Source organism: Myotis myotis, unplaced genomic scaffold, assembly GCF_014108235.1.
Source record: "Myotis myotis isolate mMyoMyo1 unplaced genomic scaffold, mMyoMyo1.p scaffold_m19_p_10, whole genome shotgun sequence".
In the NCBI taxonomy this organism is placed as follows: Eukaryota; Metazoa; Chordata; class Mammalia; order Chiroptera; family Vespertilionidae; genus Myotis; species Myotis myotis.
In genome coordinates this window covers 45100137-45124136 of record NW_023416314.1, presented here as the reverse complement: position 1 = coordinate 45124136, position 24000 = coordinate 45100137, and the positions used below count along the sequence as shown (strand labels likewise).

Sequence of the window (24000 nt, the reverse complement as noted above, 5' to 3'; positions counted from 1 at the left end):
CATGCATACCTGCCTCATCCCACGATGGATTTGAGCTTTCTGTATCACTCTATTAGAATGGTGGGTGATTGCAATGTATCCATGGGGTGAGTAATCCCATTCTGCCAAGGATCCACTCAAATGCTACAGAGAAGAAAACCTCTCTTCACTGCGTATGGCCCCGCCTGAGCTTGGCAGAGTCTGGAAAACAGCTGCAAGTATACAAAGCAAACCCTCTCATGTGACCAACCTGGGAACACAGGGGCCTCCGCACATGACACGGACTTGCACCAGAGTCTGCACTTGTGACCCGAACCTGGCTGAATTGGACTAAGGCGTGGGAAAGATTTTGAAGAAGCCCCTCTGGCCAGGCACAGCTGCCCTCTGTCCCCTGTGCCACATGGCACGCCTGCTGTGGCAGGGAGTCACTTGCAGGCTATTTGGCTTCCATCCAGATTCCAGAATATTTACCAAGGGCCTCAGTGTATTGAGGCTTGTTCACTGTAAACCCAGGCCTGAAACTGCTTTGCTTGAGGGCATGTAGGCAAATTAACCTGATGAAGTGTGTTTGCTTAGTGTCAGCTTTATTGTATTTCAAGCAAGAAGAGAGATGCTGGGGAATAAAGACCAGATGAGGCTAGAGGTCGGGTCCTCATCCGCAGACTGGTTTTCTGGAGGAAGTAGCTTCTGAAAGGCCTATAGGAAGGTCTTGTGTGAACATGAAAAGTGGTTAAAGGGAAGACCATTATTTTTGGTATGAAATGATGAACATATTGCTTATAAAGATTGGGTGGACAAACATACATATCGAGTGTCCCCCCAAAAATGTATACACACACTTTGAATAATTATAAAAGCAGTGTTTATTAAAATACATTTCATTTTCAAAATTGAGCTACCGGCTGTTAAAGGGTGCATACATTTTTTGGAGACACACTGTATTTGGTGCTTCCTTGGGCAATGACAACACTATGGGACTTGCAGTATTTTATTGCTCTGCCTTTCATTTTGTAGCTATGTTATTTTCAATGGCTCACCTAAGCTCTTCTCATCTCTAAAATGGCAACTTTAAAAATTTGTTCTGCATACAACCCCATGATAAGAATTAAATGTGTAACAAAGGTGCAAACACTTTGCACCTGGAAGGTGGTATTCAAATGCTAATGTGTTTACCTTATTATTATATCTTCCTAGCTTGGTAAAGAGGCGGAGCTAGGGGAAATCCAGATTAAACATCAGTAAAAAAAAAGCGTACTTTAGTTAGGCAGTAAACATGGAAGAATATCAAAAGGCATTTGTGAAAGAGGAAAGCATCTGGGCAAAGGCCAGAGGAGGGAAAAGCCAGCAGGATCAGAGGATGGCCTGCATGTCTGACTGCTTGGAGGGATGGGGTGGGTAGAGTTAGAGTCAATGCTAGCAAAAGAAAAGGCTGGAAGTAAACTGGATCAGAATGGGGAGGGCCTTGATCGCAAGACGTTTGGACAGGTAATGCAAGTTGTTGAAAATTTCTGAATGCTAGACTCTCCTTTAAGCTCTTGGAAGATCTCTAGGGCAGCAACATCTGGGAGGAAGCACATGCATTCCGACTTCTAGACCCTCTCACTGTGTGTGATTGGAGGGAGACAGTATTGCAGAGGGGCTGTGGCCTCAGTGTCCTGGAGAGGAGTTTCCAAGGCCAAGGCGCTCTCCCTCTGGCTGTAATGCGTTACTTCACAGGCTGCTTTCTCTTTGTCTGGAGTTTGTAAAGGATCTGGCTTCCATCATTCCAGGCATAGAGCTGCTTATCTCTGGCGTTGTAATGGATCATGGAATGACTTCTCGGCCGCCTGGGAAAGAACAAGTTGGGTAGATCCTCCTCACTGATAGTGCCCCGTGGGTCATAGACACAAGTGATGCGATGCGGGCCGTGGCCACCAGAACGATAGACCACATAGAGGACCCCGCACAAGAGGAACCCAGCTTCAGCATCCTGGCTGCTGCATGGAGTGTCCCATGAGTGTTCCACTCCGAGCGTGCCAGGCTCAATTTTTGTGAGAACCAAATGACCATGGAGGCCTGGCCCTGCGTGGATGGCCCAGAGCCCGTGCTCATCCACGGCCAGGTCAATGTAAGTTGACGGGGAGTGCTGGTAGACCAGGGCTCGGCCTGCCCCTCCTGGGAGCAGCATCCGATCCTCCACGGTCCTCTTCTGCAGATTGTATTTGACTATCTCATTGGGAGTCCCTTGGTTATGAAAAAATAGGAAACCTTTGTAGACCACTTGGCCTGTTCCCTGCCAGGAATGTGGTAAGACCAGCTTCCGGGGGCCTGGCTTGGTGCTATCTTCCAGGAGTGCCTGCATGTTTGCAAATTCCCGAACGGTGTTATTTCTGGATCCGATTAAGAAATAAACCTTTGGAGAGTTGCTGGCAGCATCTTTCATCCAAGAGCCATCTGTGTCCAGAGTCTTCTTCACTATTTTCAGAGACTTTATGCCCATCAGCATGTTGTCACAGCCTGGCCAAACAGGAGAAAAAGGGAAGGTTACTTTATAAACATGAAATATCTGCTTTTCTCAAAGATGGCTTTTCCCCCCTTCATTGTCTAGAATGAAGTTATCACATAGATCAATGACAATTTATGGTATGATTCAATGAATCAAATAATTAAATGAGTAAATGGGCCTCTGCTAAGGGAGTTGCTGTCCAGTTAGAAGAGTCAGCATTTCATTCAAGTCAGGATACAAACAGCCATTGGCTGTCAAAAGCCCTGTTCACTCTCTAGAGCACTTGGGGGTTGAGACAGGGAGAATGACCTAGGTGTGAAGCTGCCTAATTCAATTCCATTTGCCAAGGTTTTATTGGGTATCTGCTGTGTTCTTAGCATATAATACTCCCAGAATAGTGCTAAACATTAAGGGTAAAGAAGTCTATTTCTGATATTGCCATGAAAACAAAACAAAACAAAACAAAACATGCCTTAGCTAAGATAAGAGACACTTGGAGTAGAACCAAATCACCCCAGTTCAACCCAGCCTAGATCAACAAACCCTAATTCAATCACAGACCATGAGAACAAGTGATTGTTGTTTTAAGTTATTCAGTTTTGGTTTTGGTTTGTTCCACAGTATTTTTGAAGCAATAGATCTCTTTTCTACTGTATAATCTCTCTCTCTCTCTCTCTCTCTCTCTCTCTCTCTCTCTCTATATATATATATATATATATATATATATATATACACACACACACACACACATATGTATAGGTTTCCTATTTTTTCTTGTATTATTATTTATTAACTATTGTATTATTTTCCACACAAACAACTGTAAACCTACTTTTGCCCCAACACACACACACACATAAAATCAACACTAGATCATCATCTAGTGAAGGACTCTGGCCCTAAACTACTAGAACATCATAAGAGCTCTATTCACCCAATCATTTATTTATTCATGAACTCATGCATGCATTTAGTCAGCAGACATTGGACACCTACAAAGGCAAGATACTGACCTGGGTGTTATGAGCTGGGAGTGCCATGGGCTGAGATGCAATGATAAATTAGGAGTAGTTCTTGCTTAATACATATTTGACTAACTAGGATATAAAGCTTAATGTGAATTTTTTTTACAAAAGAAGAACAGGGAATAGAGATGTCATTTGAGGAGGTGGAGGCTAATCTGCATTTGAATTGGCCCTTGAAGAATGACATTCTAAGATAGGTGGGAAGAACATTCCTGACAGTTAACAAAACCTTATTTGGGAAAATCCTCCAAGATTAGTGTTAACAACATAGTATCAAATTTAAAGCAATTTGAGGCATCAAATTTATGCCTCAAAGTAGATGCATAAAACAAAGTAGTAGATTGAAACCAGATTTATGCTTGGCTCCTTGAGGGTGGGGCTAAGGAAGATGGATTTTATTCTACAGGCAGATAGGGAGCTACTGTGGATTTTGAGCAAGGGTGAGCAATGATCAAGCTGTTCAACAAGATTAATTAGCTGGCAGTCATGTGTATAATAGATACTTGGGAAAGAGGCCAAAATCAGGGAAACCAATTAGAATATTTCTATAATTCAAACAGGATGATAAGGATATAAACTAGGTGGAGGAAAATAAAATGAAAAGAGGGGTTTACATTTTTCTAGCTCCTCAGTGCCACTTCAGACTATTATAATTCCACTTTTGTGCAAACAACAACAACAACAACAAACCCAACCCTTCCTTTGTAGCTTATACTGCCAACTCCTAGTCTAAGTAACTGACTATTGTCCAGGATGCTACCCCAAATGCATCAAGAGCCTGAGCTCTGCAACCTCTTCCACTCCACAGCACCTTACTTTCAAGTCACTTTAGCAACGCCCTCCCATGGCCATACTCTTGATCCCCTCTCCTTTTAAAACTGTTCCCTACCATAAATCTAAATCTCTAATATCCTACCTTCACCACCACCAACATCTTATTCTTCATTTCTCACTCCTTTGCTCTGACCCCCTTCGTTCTTCCATTTCCTCATGCTGTCCAGTCCCTCCACCTCTGCTTTCTCCCAGACCATCAGCCTTTTCTTGGCCTCACTTCCTTTCCTGTCCATCCTAGATCACTGTAATAGCTCTCTGACCAGCACCTTCACCCATCAATCCCTCGTTACTTCACAATATTCCACTCTACAAAAATCCGTTCAAACACTTGTCTCTGCCCTGGAGAGTGCACTGGTGGAGAAAATCTCACAATGGTGTATCCTGGTGCCACTACACATTAGGGGTCTCCAACCTCAGCTGAGCCCTAAATACAATACTGCTTTTCATGGTTAGCCTCACATCTTCCACATATAGCAGCTATTATACACCCTCCACAATTATCCCACCATTCCCTTCATAACAACAGATCAACCATTTGAAAAATGGACACCATTAGACATGAACTCCCTTCACTTCCTTTCCCTCACAAACTTTTTCTTCAGTTGTTCCTGCCCTTGTTACCCTCCCACACATTTTAGAAGAGGCCATGCCATTCCTCCTGTCCAAGACTAACACATTCACTGTGCTCTGGCCTCATCCTTTCCTGGCTTCTTCTAGACCTCCTTGATGAGTTATCACCTTTCTGTTATCTTGACTTTCTCCTTCACTATGAGTTCTTTAGCTTGTAAACATCTTGCCTGCATTAAAAGAAAAAAAAAATCTCTCTCAGTAGACACCCTTTTCTAGTTACTTCATTAGATTTTCCTACAGAATAGTCTACTTCCTCATCTCCCATTCTTTCACATCATTATAACTTCACAGAAACTACTCTTCATAATGTTACCAGGAAAAAATCAGACCTTTTATGTCCATATCTTCCTTGGCCTTTCTGTAGCATGACATCATTGATCAATTCCTCCTTCTTGAAGATTTCTCTTTCCTTGATCTCTGTGTCACCACTGTCTCTGTGTGCCTACTTGTTTTACCTCTGACTGCTTATGGCAAAGACAATGTCTGTGTTCATCAAATGTCATTTCATTTTCCTCATCCCTAGTTACACATTCATAGCCTCCTTTGAAGTTAGGCTGCAGCCCGTGACCTACAATCTGTCCAGTGGGAAATGGACTGAACTGGTGTAATCCATTTCCACCTTGCCATTTAATATGCTATTTTCCAGAAATAGCACCTTAGAGTCTTAGAATTTTGGGTCAAGATGATACTAGTTCTACTAGTCATTTCAGGGGTTATCAGTTCTAATTGAGGACTTGTTGGGCCTGCTCTGTTAGTCAGTCTATTGTGAGGTGAGTGGTATCATGGGGCAGAAAGTATGAAAAACTCTGTGGGTCTCCCTCAAATACTGATGAGGTCTGTATCATGGGTAGGAGAGGATGTTCTTAATAAGAGAATGGAACTCTATGGTCCTCCCTCACTGACTGGAGGGTGAGGTGGTGAAATGATACACATGTGTATAACAGTCTCTCGAGGAGAACTGGGCACTCTGAGGGCCTCCTTAAATCCTTCCAAAGACTTTGGTACAAGAAGCTGATGTGCCAGTGGGTTGTCATTTTCTGCTTAATAAATGTTTGGGTTCTGTGGGTCAACTGGAGGTCATCTAGAGTTAGAGGACAAGAAATAGGGTGATGGGAGAGAAACTGGACACAAGAAAGAAAGGTGCGCAGTCAGAGAAGTCTCACAGGTTCTGAGGTAAGTAAGAATTTTTTTTTTTAATCAAACTGCTTATTACTCCAGATGTTTGGGTAGAAATTCTACTGTAGATCCTTAATCAATTTGTCACTCACCATTATCATACCTTCTCTTTCCTCAAGCCTCCACCATGCCCTCCTCACTCTCCTATGAAGATATTGCCTCTTATTTCACTGAGAAAATAGGAGCAACCTGAGAACTACATCTCCTCCCTGGATTACTGTGACAGTCTCCTACTTGGTGACCATACCTCTGTCCTTGACTCCCATAGTCCATTCCCAGCCAAAGGGGTCATTTTATTTTTATTTTTATTTTTTAAAATATATTTTATTGATTTTTTACAGAGAGGAAGGGAGAGGGACAGATAGTTAGAAACATCGATGGGAGAGAAACATCGATCAGCTGCCTCCTGCACACTCCCACTGGGGATGTGCCCACAACCAAGGTACATGCCCTTGACTGGAATCGAACCTGGGACCCTTCAGTCTGCAGGCTGACGCTCTATCCACGGAGCCAAACCAGCTAGGGCCAAAGGGGTCATTTTAAAATGTAAGTCAGATCATGTCACATGTCTGCTCAAAACTCAGGAGTGACTTTCCATCTCAGTGAGAGTAAAACTCGAGTCTTTGCCTTCCAGAGCATATGTGAGCTCCCCCTACTGCCTCTCTGGCCTTGTCTCCTACAACTTTCTACCATGTTCATTTTGGTCAGCTTCACTGGTCTCCTTGCTATTCCTCAAATTATGCCAAGCATTATCCTGCCCCAGAAATTGGACACTCTTTGTTTCTTTTGCTTGCAACCCAACTATCTTCCCCAAGATTTCCCCATGGCTTCCTCCCTCACTTTCTTTAGGTCTGTTCTCAAATGTTCCCTGATCATTAAAGCCTTTTCTGACAACCTGATAAAAAATGGCAACCTCTTCTCCAGCTCTCTATAACCCTTTTCTCTCATTCATTTTCATCTGAAGTGCTTCCTATTTTCTATCTGACCTATCGTAAACTCATCTGTTAACATATAGTGCTTGACTTCCTTCAATAGAATGTAAACTCCATGAGGGCATGAGCTCTGTCTTATCTGTTTCACTCACTGCTGCATGTCTTTTCCCTAGGATAGCAACTAGCGCACAGGCCAGTATTTGCTGAATGAATGAATGAATGAATGAATGAATGAATGAATGAGTTTTCTAACCACCAAATCTACCAATTGCACCTAAACCCATACCCTCTGCCTTCTCTCCTGCTCTGCTTTTTCAGTGGATCTAATCCCCTCTCACTACTCAAGGATAGCACATGAAATTATCTTTCCTCTCCTGCCTCAATAGTCTCTCCCTCCCTATTGGATCATTCCCCAAAGTAAATAGAACTTTTTAGTGTGGTTCCATTTCTCTGTTTAAAAGAGAAGACTTCCCTTAAAAGAGGACTTCCCTCACCTCCAAATACCCCCCAAGCTACTCTAATCAGCTCTAGTTCTCCACTGGTCTAAATTCCCCTGCCCCTCCACTAAATCAGTTCTTGTCATGGTCTCTGACAAGCTTCATATTTATAAATCCAAGGGTCCATTCTCAATCTTCAACCTACTCAACCCCTCGAAACTTTTTCTTCTCTTTTTTTTGGAGCAACCCTCCCATCTTTCTGGCTTTCTTTCTTGGCATCCATTGCTGGTTCCTTCTCATCATCTACCTTTTAGTGCTCTGTCCTCATACTTCTTCTTTTCTCTACAATCACTTTCCAAGTCACCTAATTCTACCACATGGCTCTGAATCCCATATGAATTCTAAATGATGAATTCCAAATTTATATCTGGAATAATGTCCTATCTTGATATACCTACTTAATTCCAAACTAATTTATCCAATTGCCTACTCAGTGTCCCTGCTTATATATCTTCTAACTTTACCTGTCTAAAGCAGAACTCCTGCTTTTATCCCCCAAACTCTCTTTAATCCCACTCTTCCCATTTCTGGTAAGAACCATCCAACAAATTTATTTTCTGGAAGTCCTGCCTGATTCTTTTCCCTCCATTTCTCCCACACCAGCAAGTTATGATAGTAAAACTTACTTTTAAATTATGATATTATACTTAAATTAAAATGTTTAAATGCATCTCTCTCCCTCTCTTCCTACCACCTCTTCCTTTGTACTCCTTGAATCTTCTCCTCTTGCCTAGACCATAACAATAGTCTCTAATTTCTCTCCCTTTTTTACTCTTGCTGATATATAGTATCTTCTCCACAAAGCAGTAAGAGTAAATTATGTGACTAACCTGCTAAATCCTTTCTACTATCACTCTTGGAATAAAATCCTAACCCCCTACCCCAGTGATGGCGTGTCAGAGGTGACACGCGAACTCATTTTTTTGGTTGATTTTTCTTTGTTAAATGGCATTTAATATATAAAATAAATATCAAAAATATAAGTCTTTGTTTTACTATGGTTGCAAATATCAAAAAATTTCTATATGTGACATGGCACCAGAGTTAAGTTAGGGTTTTTCAAAATGCTGACACGCCAAGCTCAAAAGGTTTGCCATCACTGCCCTACCCTGTCCTAAAGGACCTACATGATATGGCTGCTGCCTATTTCTGGGACTTTAGCATCTCCCCTCCACTCCCTTGCTCACTGCCTTGTGACTACCTTGGCTTTCCTGCTATTCTGGGAGCAAGTCAAGTTTGTTTCTGCCTCAGGGCTTTTGCACTTGCAATTCTTTCTGCCTGGGGTGATCATTTTCTTGATCTTTCCACAGTCTGCTCCTACTCATCTTTCAAATCACAGTTGCAATATCATCTCTTTAAGAATCATCTTGAGACTACTGCACCTAAATTTAAAATGATGTCCTATAGCCCATAGCATCTTTTCCTATTTCCTTGAGATCACTTATCACATTCTGTAATTATGTTATCTGTTTTACTTATTAGCTTATTGCCCTTCTCCCCCACCACACTGTAAGCTCCACAACAGCAGGGCCTTTGTCTTCATGCTTACTATTGGACCCTACTGCCCAACTCAGTGCTCAGTGGGTTCAATAACTATCTATTGAATTAATGAGGAAAACAGCTTCATTCAGGTAGATGTCTTTCTAGGGCAGGGGTGGGCAAACTTTTTGACTCGAGGGCCACAATGGGTTCTTAAACTGGACCGGAGGGCCGGAACAAAAGCATGGATGGAGTGTTTGTGTGAACTAATATAAATTCAAAGTAAACATCATTACATAAAAGGGTACGGTCTTTTTTTTCAATAGTTTTATTCATTTCAATTTGCCCACGGCTGTTCTAGGGCCTAAATAGTGCTGCATATCCGGAGTTGTGATCACAGTCCTAAGTAAATACTATCTGTAAAGTACTTTAAAGCTTGTAAGATACTTTCAAATCCGTTACTTCATTTAAAAATCGGACACAAGGTTCTCCTCAAGGGAACACATGGCAGGAGTGGGGTAAGGACCAACCCTAGGTGGGAGAAGCTGAGTCCCAAGAAGGTCAGTCCTTTCAGTGGTCATGTTGTCACTGTTTATTCCCAGAAGCTCACAGAACTTGCCTGTCCCCCAGCTTGGCGAGAGCCAAACGTTGGGATGAGATGTAGAAGTCTCTCAGCCATCAGCTGCCACCCTGTCCCCTGATGATATGCTTTGCCAGCCTGAGGGATTGCTTTCCTGTGGCCTCTGGGTCACCTTTGTTCTGATTGACCTGCATTATAGAAAGTCAACCCCGGGGGAAGGCAGAGGAGCCTGGGCCAGCTGGGAACCTATGCACTGCAGGAGGAGCTAACAGAGGATCCCCGGCCACAGTGAGCCTTGGGCGGCGGCATGGAAGGAGCAGTGGGCTTCCCTGTTTACCAAGGCCCGTCTCTGCTAGGGCCCAGGACACCTTTTTTCAGTTTCACAAGCTCAAGCTGTCTCGTGTAAATGCTCTGCTCCTCCCATATTCTCTGGTGATCACAGAGGGTGAATGCATGCAAGTTTAAGCTTCTAAGTCATAGGTTCTCACCTGTGGGTCACGACCCCTTTGGGGGTTGAACGACCCTTTCACAGGGGCCGCCTAAGACCATTGGAAAACACATATATAATTACATATTGTTTTGTGATTAATCACTATGCTTTAATTATGTTCAATTTGTAACAATGAAATTGGGGGTCACCACAACATGAGGAACTGTATTAAAGGGTTGCGGCATTAGGAAGGTTGAGAACCACTGTAGTGATCACAGATACCTTTAATGGTGAGGAGAAGGGATATTAGAGAATCTTAGAAACAGTTCCCCATCGCTATCAAAAAACAAGCACAAAGGCTTGAGAAGTTATAATCTGCTTGGTACTGTGATAGGTATTTAGATTAATTTATCTAATTCTTAGAATAAGCCTACATGGTATATATTTTAATCTCCACTTCCCAAGTGAAAAAAAAGTAAAGGCTTGGATAAGTTACTTGGATAGGTCACAGAGCTGTGTCCTTGGAGCTCAGTCTGAGCCTGGAGGCAGGGCCAGCCAGGACACCTCCAGCTAGTCCCAGGGACATGTTGGAGGGGTGTGTATGGGTGTGGTGAAAAGAGGTAAAGAGTGGGTGAGTCTGGGTGTGCCTACACAGGCATGGGTGAGGGCAATGAACTCCTTGGGACCTAACCACAGGGTGATACGATATATGCCTTAACAAGGAAGCCTCCCACCTGCCCAACCTTCTAGGAGGGAAGCCAGCAGGCTTGCAGCCTAGCTGGGAGGGATTATGTCTAAGAACAAGGCACGTTCAATATGTCACCCCTAAGAAAATGTTCATTTAAACTGGAGAAGTACACGTTGGCAGTTACAAAATAGTCATGGGAATGTAAAGTATAGCACAGGGAATATAGCCAATAATATAACAGCTGTATACAATGTCAGGTGGGTACTAGACTCATGGGGGGGGGGGATCACTTTGTAAGGTATATAAATGTCTAACCACTATGCTGTACACCTGAAACTAATATAATATTGAATGCCAGCTGTAATTGAAAAATTAAAAAAATAAAGTAAATTACAGTAGAAACTAACACACAAAAATTCTTTCTCCTTCTATCCCTCCATTCTAATGCAGAGTCCTTGGAGAAACAGCAAAACGAAGAGGTGTTGATAGATGGTCTATATCAGGAAACAGTTCTGGGGGAAAAGGAACAGAATTTCCCCCATGTGCTCCCTCTGCTTCTCCTATCCCTCCCTGGTCGATGGAACCTGGGACGGAGAGTCAGAGCCCTGAGGGGTCTGAATTCCATCTCTGGTTCTCTCTGTGTCTCCCTAAAAGTCCCTTTGTCAATCTGGCCTTAGCTTAGCTTCCTCCACCATAAAACAAGGGGTTTAGGCTGGATAGTTTTTAAGGGCATATATTTTATAATTTTTATACATTCCTTTTTTGGAATTTGGGGAGGATAGACTTCCAGTGTTTGAATATAAGGGTAAGTTGAGACTCCCTGCTGTGCTTCTCTTGAGAAGAGATAATTAGCAGGAGGAAAGGAAGGATAGGAAATAAATGTAAAACCTTTGAGGCCAGCCAAGATGCAAATTATTGGCTCAAATAAACTCTTACAAATAATCTCAAAGAAAGATGCAAATTACTTAACAGAGACAGTGGCATTCAAGGTTCCACCTGCAAACCAAAGAACGGAAACCTGTGCTTTCCCCTCAGGCAGAATTGCAGACAAGCAATTAGGACAGAATTTGGCCCAAGGCCGCAGCACAGTGAATTTGTGCACAAAAATCACTTATTTGAATTTAAAAAATACTTTCCTCCTTATTTAATAACCACACTCTCCAACCCAGTGAGACTTATCCTTCTGTAGGAAGGACTCAGTAGGACTATGTTTTAGAACATCAGTCTGGATGTTGGTAGAGAATGAACTGGAGGGGGGCAGAGTGGGAGAGGGGCCACAGAGAGACAAGTAGAGTGTCTGTAAGTATAATCCAGTATGGATTCAAGGAACAAAAAGAGAGGTCAGGCCCAAACTGGTTTGGCTCAGTGGATAGAGCGTCAGCCTGCGGACTCAAGGGTCCCAGGTTCGATTCCGGTCAAGGGCATGTACCTTGGTTGCAGGCACATCCCCAGTAGGGAGTGTACAGGAGGCAGCTGATCAATGTTTCTCTCTCATCGATGTTTCTAACTCTCTATCCCTCTCTCTTCCTCTCTGTAAAAAATCAATAAAATATATTAAAAAAAAAAGAGAGAGAGGTCAGGTCTTAGTAATCAATTAGAGGAAGCTGGGTAACAAACCAGATTCAAGAATGGGATGACCAGACACATGAGATAGTGACAGAAAAGAGAGGGCAGGTTTGCTTGGGAAGAAGAATGTCAAATTCATTAAAGAGAAGAGAATTCCCAGAAAACCATGAATGTTTTGACTGCCTCTTAAAATTCTGTTATGAACTTGACTTTTTCAACCACCTGAATTGTATTCATGTTAATAAACAGTTACAAATACCTATCAAGTGACAGGTATGATGTTAGACACCAGGATGACGAAGATGACAGCTCTCAGATGAGTAGTCAATTACATCCCTTCAAGCTATTACAATAACATTGTCAACGTGAACTTAATTTTCTAGAAATTAGGGTCATGTCATTCTGTTCACGCATGGAATGAGTTTCAGATATCTAGCGTGGCACTCAAGGTCCTTCCTCTGATTTCCTCTTTTGTCACTCTCCCGCCACATTAGACTGGTTACAGTCACCAACCATGCCATGGCCTCTCAGAAGTTTCAGGCGTTGCCCATACTTCCCCTTAGCTCACCTTCACTAACTCGGGATACATCTGCTTGTCTTTCAAAACAAAATCTCTGAGTCCCGCAGAGCAGTGGAGGCGGGTGGGGGGTCGGGGGATGGTTGCTCCTCCTGCATGTGAAGCATTCTGTGCATCTCTCTCTTAGGGCACTTCTCATGCTGAACTGGAATTGCTTATTCACTGTTTCCTTGCCATCCCTTCAAACAGAAACCGTGTCTTATTTGTCTTTTTATCCACAGTGCCTGGGACACAGTACCTATTTCCCCCCTATTGAACCTTCTACTTACTGTCCAAACTCAGGAATCAGTTCAATTCATATAATGCAGTATTAGTCAGTGTCCAAACCTGCTATCCCAACTCATGCTATACCAACTTAAACATCAAATTGATTTGAATAGCAAGAGGTACGTGTGCACATGAGCAGGCGCTATTTCAGTGTCTGAGTGCCTGCGCGGATGGACGGCAGGAAGGCAGGGAGGCTTCTATGAAATGGTACCCAGTGAACCCTCAGAGGTGGCTTTGCAGGGCTGTGACTCCAGGGCTTAAACAGGGCCTGGAACACAATAAATGCTCTAGATGTTGATTTTGGTGAGTTAGACAGAACTCTGCTAAATCCATATCACAGGTTGTTCTAGGTTCCCAGCACTAAATTCAAAGTATTCCATGGCACCCAATACGGAGCCCTGACAGTTTTCCTTTTTTTGGTGATTAGCAATAGATTGTGAGAAAGAAAACAGACTTGATCTGTGGCTGGTTGCTTCATGGGGGTACACGGGAGCTGGAAGCTGTGTGTGTCCAGTCTGCTTGCACAATGAGGTCCCACAGCTAGAGTCCTACACAGCCAACCTCCTTCAGGTGCTCCTGCCGGAGGCGGCCAGCTCTCCATATCTTATTCGATTTTCCTCCATAGTATTTATTATTTTCTATCTGACATGTTATGTTTATCTTTTAACATATTCACTGTTTGACTCCTCTCAATTGAATGTAAACCTTAGGAGGGCAGGCTTTGTCAAATCTGTATATTCACTGCTATATGTCTTATCCTAGAACACCAACTAGCACACATTACAATTTCTATATTTTAAATCTGAATAAGGTAAATATCAATAGATATAACTTACATAACTCATTGGGGTCCCAAATAATTTTTAAAAGTGTAAAGGGTTCCTGAGACTAAAGTTTGAGAATGCTGTCCTAGAGGATCCAGGCTGGTGAACACTGATGGGAAAGGAATGCCCAAAGTGGGCCGTCCTCCGGGAATTTCTGATCAAACAGCTCTACTACTCTGAATCCATTATCTGACTGTTGCAACACTTAAGCATTCCAAGGTTGTAATTATGAACTTCCTGCTTTTATTTATTTTTCATTGAAAAACAGAGCTGGCTTTTGTTTGTTTGGGGGGTATTTGGGGTGTAGTGTTTTCCCCCCTGTAATATTCTTACCAAACTAAAAAGAATAGAAACATTCTTTTCCATTTCTAGGTGTGGTACTGCCATTCTCCCATTTGTGTAGTTAGAAACAAAGTCATTTTGACATTTCGCCATGGATTTTCCCTGTGAGATAAACTCATTTCATTTTGTTCTTGTCCTCCTTTCTCAAATTCTAGGGCCTGTTATCCTGAACTTGAACTTTGCAGCGCTCTTCTCAATGGCTCTACTATCTCATCTCAAAACTATCAAGCACACTAATGCCCGATTCACTGTTCTCATATAGAAAATTGCAAACTTAAAAACTGATCCTGAATATTGCCTGTTTCCAGGGGGTCAAGACCAAATGCCTTGTTAGGGTGGGCTCTGGAGCCAGACTTGGAACTTGCTTTGGCCAAAAGAATTCGGTAAAAGTGACCAGATCTTGGTGTGCTTGTGCCCTCTCTCTCAGACCTCTGCCTCCACCAGGTTCACCTTCTGAAAGATCAGAGGTCACATGGAGGAGATCCAAGTCTTCCCAGCTGAAGCCTTTGCCAGCCATCCCCGGGCAATGTGCCACTAGGGAACCCAGACAAGAGGGGCCAAGGCTGGCCCAGCCCAACACAACTGCCCAGCTCTCCTGTAGACTCCTGAGAAATAACCAGTGATTGTTGTTTTAACTGCTCACTTTCCGAGTGGTTTGTTATGTGGATTATTGTAGCAACAGATCACTGACACGGGGTAGAGGTGAGCGGGTGGGGAGCAGAGATGAAGGCTGAGATGAATCCAGTGTGTCTCAGGGGTGATGCGTCCTCTGGATGTAGCAGGAATGTGGGAGGAAGTCAGGCTGCGTGAAACACCCTGAGCCACGGCTCCTTCATCTGAAAATAAGTCATCACGGTGTCCACCTAGCAGAGTTGTCATGGACAAGATAACAGATAAAAAGTGCTTAATGCAATCTTTGTCTAATAAACTACTCCTCAAGGTCAGAAAATATTGATTTCTACTCTGTTCCAGGCACTGTGGCAGAAGGTGGGGGAAGAAAATTGACCCTTCTCGGCCAGGATTTAAAAGGATTTAAACCAAACTGTTTATGGTAGGAATCACCATCAAATAGCACCCAAGAGAATTGACATGGTCTTCATATGTGTCCCACAATAAGATCAGAAGCACTGTGAGAAACACAGCATGAATAATGCAGGGATGCATGAAGTATATTTTTGTTTTCAGAATAGCAGATCAGACACAAAGCTGAGAAATGTTCCAAGTTGCTGTGGTCAACTGTTGACTGTTATCTACTTTCATAATAAAAGTAAATCCAATAACTATAGTACATACATTATTCACAGTTTTTATTTACTCAGCAGGTATTACTTTCATAGAGAATAACACAATAAATTATTTAAAGAAAGCTAGATTAGGGTCAGGTTGTAAGGGCTTTCTTTATGCTATTTTATGGGGTTTGCTTTAGCCTGTAGGTTGTGGTTGCCATCAACGTTGATAAAGCAATGATAAAGTAACTCTAGCAAGACGACCCCGATGACAGCAGTATACAAGAAAGCCCTGGTACCGCAAGCGAGTGGCAGCCTGAAGATCAGTTAGGAGGCTCTTATAGTCAAGACCAGGGATGATCAGAGTGGTGCAGATGGAAAGAATACATTTGAGAGATACTCAGAAGGAAGAATCTACGGGTTGTGGTGCCGGTCAGATGAGGGCCCAAGAGATGCCCTGAGATTGCTAGCACAGGGAAGTGTGTGTGCAGCTCTTCTGTGACCTGAGGGAACCAGAGGGAAGCGGAGGAGTTTTGTAGTTTAAGAGTAAGTGAAGAAAAGTCAGGAATTAAACATCTAGAAGGTGGGGGAAGAAAATTGACCCTTCTCGGCCAGGATTTAAACCAAACTGTTCATGGTAGGAATCACCATCAAATAGCAACCAAGAGAATTGACATGGTCTTCACATGTGTCCCACAATAAGATCAGAAGCAGCGGAGCCTTGTGGGCACAGGCATCTAGTCTCAGAACAGAGGGCTCCCACTTTGAGTGCCTGCGTGACAGGCCTGGAGATGACCTCCCTGCCTCCAGTCTCACCCACCTATGCCCACTCAGCCTCCCCTACTGCAGTCCCTTCTGTACACTGTGACCAGCATGACCTTCCTAAAACCTCCGTCTGAGCCTGGACACTCCCATGCTTACCACTGTCCAGCAGCATAGCTCACACAGTGGGAGAGGTGTAGGGTGGGAGCCAGCCTGCCTTCATTTGAATCCCAGTTCTGGCGCCAATTAGCTCTGAGTCCTTGGAGAGTTGCTTATCGTCTCAGTGCCTTGATTTCCTCACCCAGAAGTGGGGGATGATTGTAACCCTATCTCATAGGGTTGTTGTGAGAATTAGGTGATATGATCCAATATATAAAATGCTTAAAGATGACCTGCTACATAACAGGCACTCAATAAATACTAGCTACTCTTGTTCACATGACTGTCATTTCCCACAGCGTGAAAGTGTGACCTGGCTTAGCACAAAGGAGCTTAGCTCTCGTCTGGTTCTTTAATCTCCTCTCCAAGACTCCCCCCTCACCGGAGATCTACTGAACGCTAAGCCCGATCAGGCCGTTGTGCCTCCACACACTGTTCCATTCGCTCAAAGTGCCCTTTATTCTCCATTTGATCCGTTCTTTTCATTATTAAAACTCAGCTTGAGGGTTACTTTCTAGATTCCAGTCTCCCCCATCTCCAAGGCAGCCCTGACCTTGCTTAACTGCTTAGTGCCGGCCCCTTCTGCTCCTGTGACACCTCCACCAGAACAGTCACACCCTGGCTGTTATCCTCTTCGCTTACGTGCTTCCCCACGTGGCTATAAGCTTTTTCAGGACAAGATGCTATACCAGTCAGTGTTCCATCTCTAATGCCTGGCACAATGCCAGCATTAATCTGGAATTCAGTTAGACATTTGTTGAATGAATGAATAAATGAGTGAGCTAAAGAGAATAAATGGATGTTCACTCCACCTAGAGCCCAAAGGCAGCAGCTGAAACAACTTTGGGACCTTCTGTTAGTATCCGTAGTGATGGGACTGGAGGTATCCTCCTAGGCCACAGGCCTTCCGGATGGATGGACAAGAAACGTGCTGTGCACAGGGGCCTTTCTGGACCCAGCACAGTGACCCTGAATTCTCTAGGACAGTGGTCGGCAAACTGCGGCTCTTGAGCCACATGCGGCTCTTTGGCCCCTTGAGTGTGGCTCTTCCTAAGCCTTAGGAGTACCCTAATTAAGTTAATAACAATGTACCTACCTATATAGTTTAAGTTAAAAAAAATTGGCTCTCAAAAGAAATCTCAATTGTTGTCCTGTTGACTAATGAGTTTGCCGACCACTGCTCGAGGAGGCAGCACAGGATGAGCTGCGCACACACACCCCCAGCGTTGCTGGCCCCATGCATGCAGCAACTTCTGGGTGAAGAACCTGTGTGTGTAAGAGTGTGTGTGCACGTATGTGTGCACACGTGTGTGCACTCAAGCACTCTCCTGGGCTCACACTTGTGTGTATACCCTCACTCTCCTCCTTCATGGAAATATATCTGCTTTAAATTAGAGTTACACATCTCTTAATGTTCGGCTGCACTTACCACAAACTAACAGACCCCGGGGCTTGGCTCACAGGTATGTTTTAGTTGGCTTCCAGAGGGTTTTTGTTTGCTTACTTGTCTTGTTTTTTATTTTATTTTGTTTTTAATGGCTTTGAGTATGAGGCTCACACATTTACACTACCTGAATGGATCCCACAGGCATTTAAATTTGCAGCAACAGACTTTCTTCTTTCAAACATGATCTAACAAAAGACATGAGTTATTTAATTTAGCAGGAAGAGGGTTACTTGAGGTTACCTGTGCGCATCCTTGTAATAAAAGGAGCTGGACTGAAACAGGAAATAAAATCTCTCACAATAGCTCGTTTTGACTGCCTTGAGAATTTCTTTATAAGTGATTTACAAGTTAAAAAGAGGTTAATACTCTTATCCACACAAGAATGCAAGCGTGTGGGATTGGCCGAAGAGTTCTGTTGGGTAAGTTCTCCATCTGGGTATCTGAGGCAATGGTGTTTTGCCATAAATTGTCAAGTGCAATGCAAAATTTCTTTATACTAATAAAAGCTAAAGAATCAAAGACTTGGAAAGATTTTAAAATATAAGTTAGATTGTATTCCAGTAACTTTCACTCACTGCATTCTAAAGTGTGTGTGTGTACCTGCTCTCCCTCTATCACTGGAAGAGAAGGAAGAAGAGAGAGAGGGGTTGAGGAGAAAGCGAGTGTTTATGTTTGTTAGAGTTAATATTCTAAAAATTTACTTGCCCCCCAAACATCCCTGGGACTGTGGCTCTCATGGGAACATCTTTGGGGATCTTCTCAAAATAAAGCTTGAAGACTTGGGAATAGCTCTCTAGGGAATGGTTTAATTACAGAGCAACTCCATCATATTAATTATCCCCAGAACCTGGTCCTTCATAGTTACCCAAGAAATAGTTCCTGAATAAATAAGCACCACTTAGACTAATGTTAGAATTTTCTGGAAATCTCTTGAGACACAAGGTTGAATTTTCCCAAGGAAGTCATATTATCCTCTCCCTTTAGATTTTCTGTAAAACACACGCGCGCGCGCGCGCGCACGCACACACATGAAACAAACCCCCATCCTAAGCTCTCAGGTCCTCCTGCTCTTAGTGTCTCTTCTATAGACAATTTTTACAGCTTCCTTCATGGGATGCCCTCATCCAGACTCTGGGAATACAGAAAAAAAGATGTAATAGCTCCTGATCTCGTGATCTGGTTTAGGAGTCAATTACACACACACACACACACACACACACACACACACACACACACACACACACACATATATATAGTTAAAAATGTGAGTGCTCCCTTGGAGGACTGAATGAGGTGCTACAGGCCAAACTGCTGGAACCCCCTCCCAACCTCCCTCACCCCCAGAAGTCTTCTCACAGAATCCACAGCTTTTTGAATCATAAAGGGTGGGTAGAGAAAACAATATTTTGTATTTTTAATTGCAACTGCATTGGGTAAGTCACAGAAACCTAAGAAGCTGGAGATGAATTTGTGCCACTTTGTGAGGGGCCTTCTCTATACAAAAAGTTAAGAGATTCTAATGGATTTTTTGTTGTTGCTCATAACTGATGGTGAATGACAACAAAACAAAACAAAACAAAACAAAACAAAAAAAAAACCACCCAGAGGAGTAATGTGATTCATTTGGTGTTGTGGGAAGCCTGCAAGATAGCAGATAGCCTGTAGGAGTGAGACCAGAGGGAAAGAAGCAGTAAAAGGGCTAGTGCAGGATGTAGCACGTCCTACTCACTCCTCTGTCCCTACTGTGTATGTAGCACAGGGCCCATCCAAGAGTTGGGGCAAAAGTGGCTGTTAACATAAACCAAATCACCAAATGAGGGCCCCAGAGGCCCCAGGCATGGAAGGAGCAATCTCCAGAAAGCTGACAGGGAACTCACCATGGGGAGGGAAATTTTCAGGCCTTTAGTGCGCGAGGGATGAGGCAGAGGATGAGAGTTAAATAAGTAGGAAGACCAGACTATGCTGGTCTTAAGTTGGAGTGGAAAGGGGCACTTCAAATCCTGAGGGGCTCAGGGTATTCAAGGACAAGGAGCAGCTCAGGGATCCACTAACTGTTCACTAACTGTTTAGGCTTGGGGTCCTGCCTGACCCCTGGCACAAAAGTTCAGGGACATTCTAGCTCAGGCCACATTAGCACCCAATCTTACACACTGTTTTTTTTGGGCAGCTTCTGTTCCATCCCCTGCGAGCCCATCCTTACCTTTACCCCTCCCCTCCCCCCATGCTGATCCCCAGTTGTTCCTTTTCAGAGGATGGCTCATCTCAATACCATGTCAGGGCCAAAAAGGATTACTCACTTGACCAACTTGATCAACTGCTTCCTATAATAGATAAGGCACCCTCCTCTCTGTCTTCTGACTCAGAGATAAGATGTTCCCTGTTCTTTCAAAACTGTATAGCCCCTCTCTCTGTGCTGACAATCCTTCTACATTCATTCATTTTCTCAGTTATTCACTGACAAAGATTTGTTGAACATAAACACTATTTTAGGCACTGGGACACACACAGCATTGAATATGAAATGCAGGATTTAGGCTTCTATAGAGCTGACATTTTAGATCCAAGCAGTGACCAAATAAATGAGCTAGAAGACTTCAAAGTATTAAGTGCTAAAAAAAAAAAAGAAAAAAAAAGTAGAGTAATAAGAGCTCCAAAAATCCTCTTGGGTTTCCTATCTCAATATATTTCAGATTAACCACCCAATGACCTAAGCCAAATCCCTGGGAAGCATCTTGAATGCATCCTTCTCACTCACTTTTCACTCTTAATTATCAGTCACCAAGCCATGTGGATTCCAAGTCTCAGTGGCTCTCAAATCCATCTGTTCTCCATCTCAATGACACAATGTAGGCAGTATCACTGTTGCCCAAATCACTGCAGTATTCCCTTGACTGGTCTTTGCTCTCTAGTCCTGTCCTCCTCCTTCATGTCAGGCCCCTGCTTAAAACTGCTCAGTGGTTCTCTATAGTTTCTCAAGTCAAGTGCAAACCCATTAGCATGCAAGGTCTTTCATTACCTGGATCCTGCTGAACTCTTCAGTCCTGCTTCCCTACACTCACTTGCCCCATACAGGTCCACTCAGCCATATCTGCAGATCTGCATGCCCAAGTATACACACCCTCATATCTTTGACATGCTGTCCCCTCTGCACATACTTCTCTAATTTCTTTGTTCAAAACTCATCTCAAGTGTCATCTCATTTGGGAAGAACCATGCAGTTCTTATGAGGGTTACATTGAGAAGGGATGATGGCACCATGATGGCATTCAGCTATGTCTTATTTCCCTAATGGAGTGTCTCACATATGGAGCACACATAATTAGCCTATAAATAAAGTTTTCCCATTTGCAATAAACCATCTCAGAATACAGGCTTGGATGGGGGGAAGGGGAGGGAATTGTCTCGTCATTATTTTCACAAAATGGACTCATGCATAGGACATTTTCCTTCTCATTTATATTTTTGTTGCTTGCTACTTGTTTTAATTTGAGCTCCTAAACATTATTCTTAATGGCTTGGAAGTGATTCTGATGGGTCACAAGATAGGAGACAAATCCCCGAGATCCCACCATTGGGACAGTGTGCACAATAATAATTCACTGCAGACCCTGACCCTGAGCGTTGCCTGGCACATTTGCAGCCTCTCCCGGCTCACAGGGCCCTGGGAGAATCCACCAACCTGTCACTCTCCTGGAAAGATCTGCAACCACACACCTCCGCCAAACCAAGGTCTATCAGGAGATGCTCTTACTAGTGACCTCTGACACTGTAGCCCTGACTTTCTATGGGCCCTTAGGAATGCCGTGTGAAATGAAAAGCTGCTTTCTAAGAATGGATTCTCCTCTGGACACCAGTTCCCTGCTAAGGTTGCCTCCACACGGGCACATAAGAGGGCACATCCAGCTATTACTGTCATACTAGGTCAGCACCCCTGTACTGTCTGTGTCTCTGAGTGACAGTCCCCAGCATGATATACAAGACACAGCTCTCTTACTTGCATTCAGCAGAGTCTGGATCTTCTTCTCTTCTTCGGCTTCTTGGAGTAGCTTTTCTGCCAGCGTCTTGTCCTCTGATTCCACGCACATGTCTGCTTCCCGAAGGTACTCTAGGTAGTCAATCTCCCGCTGGGCGCGCTCCACCCTCAGTGCCAGGTTGTTCACTGCGCTCTTGTACTCGCTTGTGTAGGTGTGGCACTGCCCCAGCATCACGGATATGTTTTTTGAGAACTCGCGGAAGTCTTGAATGTATGCCCTCGTTGCTTGGGCACATATTTGCAGTCTTTGCTTTAGTTAGAAAATAAATTCCCAAATTACTGCTAGTTATTGAAGTTACCCAAGTAATATAAATAGCTATCATTCATTGAAAAGATTTAAAAAATACAAATAATCAAAAAGGGGGAAAATAAAAATCACCCTTAATTTCTTACTTTAAAGTGCTATGGATACTTCAATGTATCAATTTTTAAGTTTTCCCATGCATTTAGTCCTATATATTTTTCAATGTTGGGCAAGGTGGTGCTAAATGTTGTGGTTGAGTATAACTCCGGCACTTTTAAGGAGGTGGGGCCGGGGAGGAGGGGTCTGAGGAGGGAGCGAGTGAAGAAGCAGCAAGAGGCCACAGGCCTGGGAACATCTCATCTACCGCCTCCAGCCTCAGTCCGTTGGCCAGACAACATTGGGACTGCTCTGCGGAATGATTTTGCCCTGACTGTAACTAGATGACCAAATAATTTGGACTTTTAAGACTTTTCTGGAAAATATTGAAAATAAATATTGGAGATAAGAATGTCTTTGAAAGAGGATAATTTATCAAAATTTAACTTGTACAAAAGCAAGATGATTAAGCATGAGATAGTCAATGTCAACACCAGGGTTGTGTCAAAGGCCAAGTAGGGCAGAAGGTCACATTTGCCCCTGGGAGCCTGTTCATGCTACAAAAATGTTGTGTTTTGCAAAGTTCAATGAAATGGTAGCTGCAGTGTATGGAGAAGAGGCCCAGGCTCTTTCTCCGTTTAGCATCGCTGAAATCTGCTCACTTCTAAATCCCAGTTCAGTTTGGCAAAAGAAGCTAGGTCGGCTTCTTGGCACAACAATATCATGACTTTTTACAGTGACCTAACGGTTTATCCTAAGAAGACAAAAAGCCAAGCTAAAATTAGCTCTCATCCTACTATAGTGAAAATGAAGAAAAAGTGACCCTAAATTTTAATTTTCAGATTTTAGAAGTTGAACCATCACATAATAACAGTTTTGGACATTTACCAGTATGCCAGGCACTATTCTAACTATGGAGTAATATTAAATCTTCAGAATAGCTTTAGGAGGTAAATTCTATGAACATCCCCATTTTATAGATGAGAAAAACTGTGCAGAGGAAAGTCCTGCTCAAGGAGGAGGTGCACAGAGTGGACTCTGGTGCTCTGAACCACTAGATCATAAAAATTTCAAGTGTAACCATAGCAATGCATCCAAGTAGATAGGGAAGCATGGGTAAGAGAAGCATGTTCCTGTATCAGGTGCACCGATGCCACCTACCTCCAAGACTTGAAAGCGCTGGTAGATGTAGTGCACCATGCCTGGGTCCTGAGCACACTGTGGCGGGGGCACAAAGGCGGAGAGGAACAGAACCAGGAGAGCAGAAGCTCGCTGAAGGGCCAGCATCGTCCTGCAAAACACCCAGGGGTGGAATCTTCTATGCTGGGCCCCTCGAAGAAGACTCAAGGGTCCAGGTGGTGGTCTCCTGGTTTCCAGCCGCTGCTGTGAAAATCCTCTAAGAACAGCCGGAAAGCAAAGTTTGCCTGTTATTCCACCAGATGCATGACCTCACTTTGCAAGCTGGTGATCAAATCCAGCTGTTGGCAAGCGGGTCCCTGGAGGCCTAGCGGGCTGACTTGAGGAAGAGAGCTTCCTGGGTCCAGCATCTGTTGGCATCACCCTGACACACACGGACCCTCCCCAGGCGAGTGCTGCACCCTGCTTCTGAGCCTGGGTGAACATGCATTGGGGTGGATGCAGGAAGGGCTTCTCCCCTCTCCCCAACTCTTTTACTTTTGCTTTCCTCCCCCCAGTGGACTCTGCAGTCCAATCACAGCCCTG

General features: G+C 43.6%; 1 protein-coding gene across 1 annotated transcript; it reads right to left on the bottom strand.

Annotated features, from left to right (window-relative positions):
- Window positions 1-546: 546 nt before the first annotated feature.
- Window positions 547-24000, bottom strand: OLFML1 (olfactomedin like 1). Its single transcript, XM_036325266.1, has 3 exons — window positions 23440-24000; window positions 21900-22188; window positions 547-2475 (listed from the first exon to the last, which is right to left on the bottom strand). The coding sequence occupies exons 1-3, from the start codon at window positions 23563-23565 to the stop codon at window positions 1685-1687; spliced, it is 1206 nt and encodes a 401-aa protein (XP_036181159.1). The 5' UTR covers window positions 23566-24000; the 3' UTR covers window positions 547-1684.